Consider the following 2,624-nt stretch of genomic DNA (forward strand, 5'->3'; position numbering starts at 1 on the left):
GTTCTGCTCCTGGATCAGGACTGTTCTGCTCCTGGATCCGGACTGTTCTGCTCATGGATCAGGACTGTTCTGCTCCTGGATCCGGACTGGAACATTATCAGAAAAACCCTTCTCTGTCAGCTCAGCTCAGGAAAACTAATAAAGTCACAATAAAATGTAACGAAATAAATGGTTGAAGTTTCTTTAAAGTCATAAAATCATCATTTTAACTAGTTAATGAAACTTATTGAAACTATCCTGATGAACCTAAGCTTGTAATATTTCATGACACAGTTATTTTAAGCTCTGACTTAAATTTTATACAACTGTAGAACTTTAACACATCAGATATTTCTGATCTGACAGGAGGAGCTGATGCACATTTCTTCATGGAAAACTTGAACAAACCATAGTTCTGTTTGATGTCTTGTAAAAGAAAGCTCCACATTATCTGCTGAATAATTTGTGTTCAGAAAGAAACTTGTCAGTTTGTCTAAAACAGAAAATGTATTAATTTATTATGAAACAAAGAATAAAACATCAAGAAGATCAACAAAGTACATTTTTTACGTTAACTGAAATGGTTGGTTCATCTMAACATGTTGGACTTGCTGAAATGAGTTCTGATTATTTTTTTTTGTCTGAACAGAGGTTTTGCGGCAGAATCACTCAGATGTTCCAGGAGATGGTAACATCAGGCTGGATGTTTCTACTCTGGCAGCAGGTCATCTCCCAACTCTTCATCTGCAAAGTCATCATCATCCAGCCGTTTCTTTGCACCCGTCTTTGGTCTGTCCATCTGAGGCCCCAGTGGGTCCACATAGGACGCATCTGCAGACAGACAGGAACCAAGATGGTTTCTGTTATTCATGCTGTTCACTAAGAACCATTCAGTGTGGAAGGAACACAGACAGCTTAATGTAACACAATAAAATCTTAAATATGAGTTTGACAAAGTAACTTAATTTTGCACAAACTGTGAGTCTCTTTTCTTTTGATAATCCAACATAAATTATGAAGCCTGAAGGTGCAAGACTCTTTGACATGAYCAGTCTTAAAATTATTAGTTTTAATCCTTCAGCTGTCCTTTAATGTTTATTTTATTGAAACTATCCAGGGTCTGGTCTCTGGAATCTGCAGATGATGTGGGTCTGTTGGGATCTTCAGCGTGCAGTGAGGCATTTTACAGCCAAGTGTGAAGCAGACTGAGACCATGGTCCACAGCCAGACAACAGTTACAACACCTCTCTGTCTTCATCTGAAGCAGAGAAGAAGTAGACAGAACAGGAGACGGATCAGCAGGGACCACTTCAAACGTAATCCATTCTGGTTAGAGTCTGCATGTTCTCTCTGTGCATGTGTGGGTTTTCTCCAGGTACTCCTGCTTCCTCCCACAGACCAAAAACACAAACATTCTGCTAACTGATAACTCTAAATTGTCCCTAGGTCAGAGAGTGAAGGGTTGTTTGTCTCTATGTGTCCCTGTGATGGACTTGTGACCAGTCCAGGGTGTCCCTGCCCCTCGCACCAAGTGACCCACATGACGCAAAAACTGGGATTTCAAAATCCAGATMATTTTGATCCAGATTACAATTTTTGAACAACTGGCCCCAGATCTGTGGCTCGTCCACAGTAATGAGGGGGTTACTCTGGTCTGTTGCAGTGAAAAAGGAGCTGAGCTCTTATTTATTGGTCCAAATACTCACCTGTGATCCTGAAGTGAGGATCACAGCTGAAAGAACGAGATCCTGGATACAAGAAGCTGAAAGGAGCTTGTGAGACGAGGCTCAACCTTAGAGACAGGGTGAGGAGCTCTGTCATCTGGGGGAGTAGAGCTGCTGCTGACCCAGCAGAGAAAAGAGTCCACTGAGGTGGTTCATCTGATTAGGTTATCTCCTAGGTGCCTCCCCTCACTCTGGAGGTGTACCTGACACATCCCACAGAGAGGAGAACCTGGTTGATGGATTTTACATCTTCCCAGGCCCAGGAACACCTTAGAACCTCTCAAAGGAGATGGAGAGAGGGATGTCTGGGATCTGTTGTCTCCAAGAATAAAGGATGGATGGATGGATGGATGGATGGATGAATAGATGATGGATGGATGGATGGATGGATGGATGAATGGATGGATGGATGGATGATGGACGGATGGATCGATGAATGGATCGATGAATAGATGGATGGATGGATGGATGATGGATGGATGGATGGATGGATGAATGGATGGATGAATAGATGGATGGATGATGGATGGATGATGGATGGATGGATGATGGATGGATGATGGATGGATGATGGATGGATGGATGATGGATGGATGATGGATGGATTATGGATGGATGGATGATGGATGGATGGATGGATGATGGATGGATGGATGATGGATGGATGGATGATGGATGGATGATGAATAGATGGATGGATGGATGATGGATGGATGGATGATGGATGATGGATGGATGGATGATGGATGGATGATGGATGGATGGATGATGGATGGATGATGGATGGATGATGGATGGATGGATGATGGATGGATGGATGGATGATGGATGGATGGATGATGGACGATGGATGATGGATGGATGATGAATAGATGGATGGATGGATGATGGATGGATGATGGATGGATGATGGATGGATGA

General features: G+C 42.8%; 1 protein-coding gene across 1 annotated transcript in view; it reads right to left on the reverse strand.

Annotated features, from left to right (window-relative positions):
* Positions 1–473: 473 nt before the first annotated feature.
* ift88 (intraflagellar transport 88 homolog) overlaps positions 474–2,624 on the reverse strand; it is a gene marked incomplete in the record, with an annotated part of 51,633 nt that continues 49,482 nt past the window's right edge. The window contains 1 exon segment of the mRNA XM_014018977.1: positions 474–810. Within this exon segment, the coding sequence (XP_013874431.1) occupies positions 689–810 (122 nt within the window).

This window comes from Austrofundulus limnaeus, unplaced genomic scaffold (assembly GCF_001266775.1).
Source record: "Austrofundulus limnaeus strain Quisiro unplaced genomic scaffold, Austrofundulus_limnaeus-1.0 Scaffold206, whole genome shotgun sequence".
Taxonomy (NCBI): domain Eukaryota; kingdom Metazoa; phylum Chordata; class Actinopteri; order Cyprinodontiformes; family Rivulidae; genus Austrofundulus; species Austrofundulus limnaeus.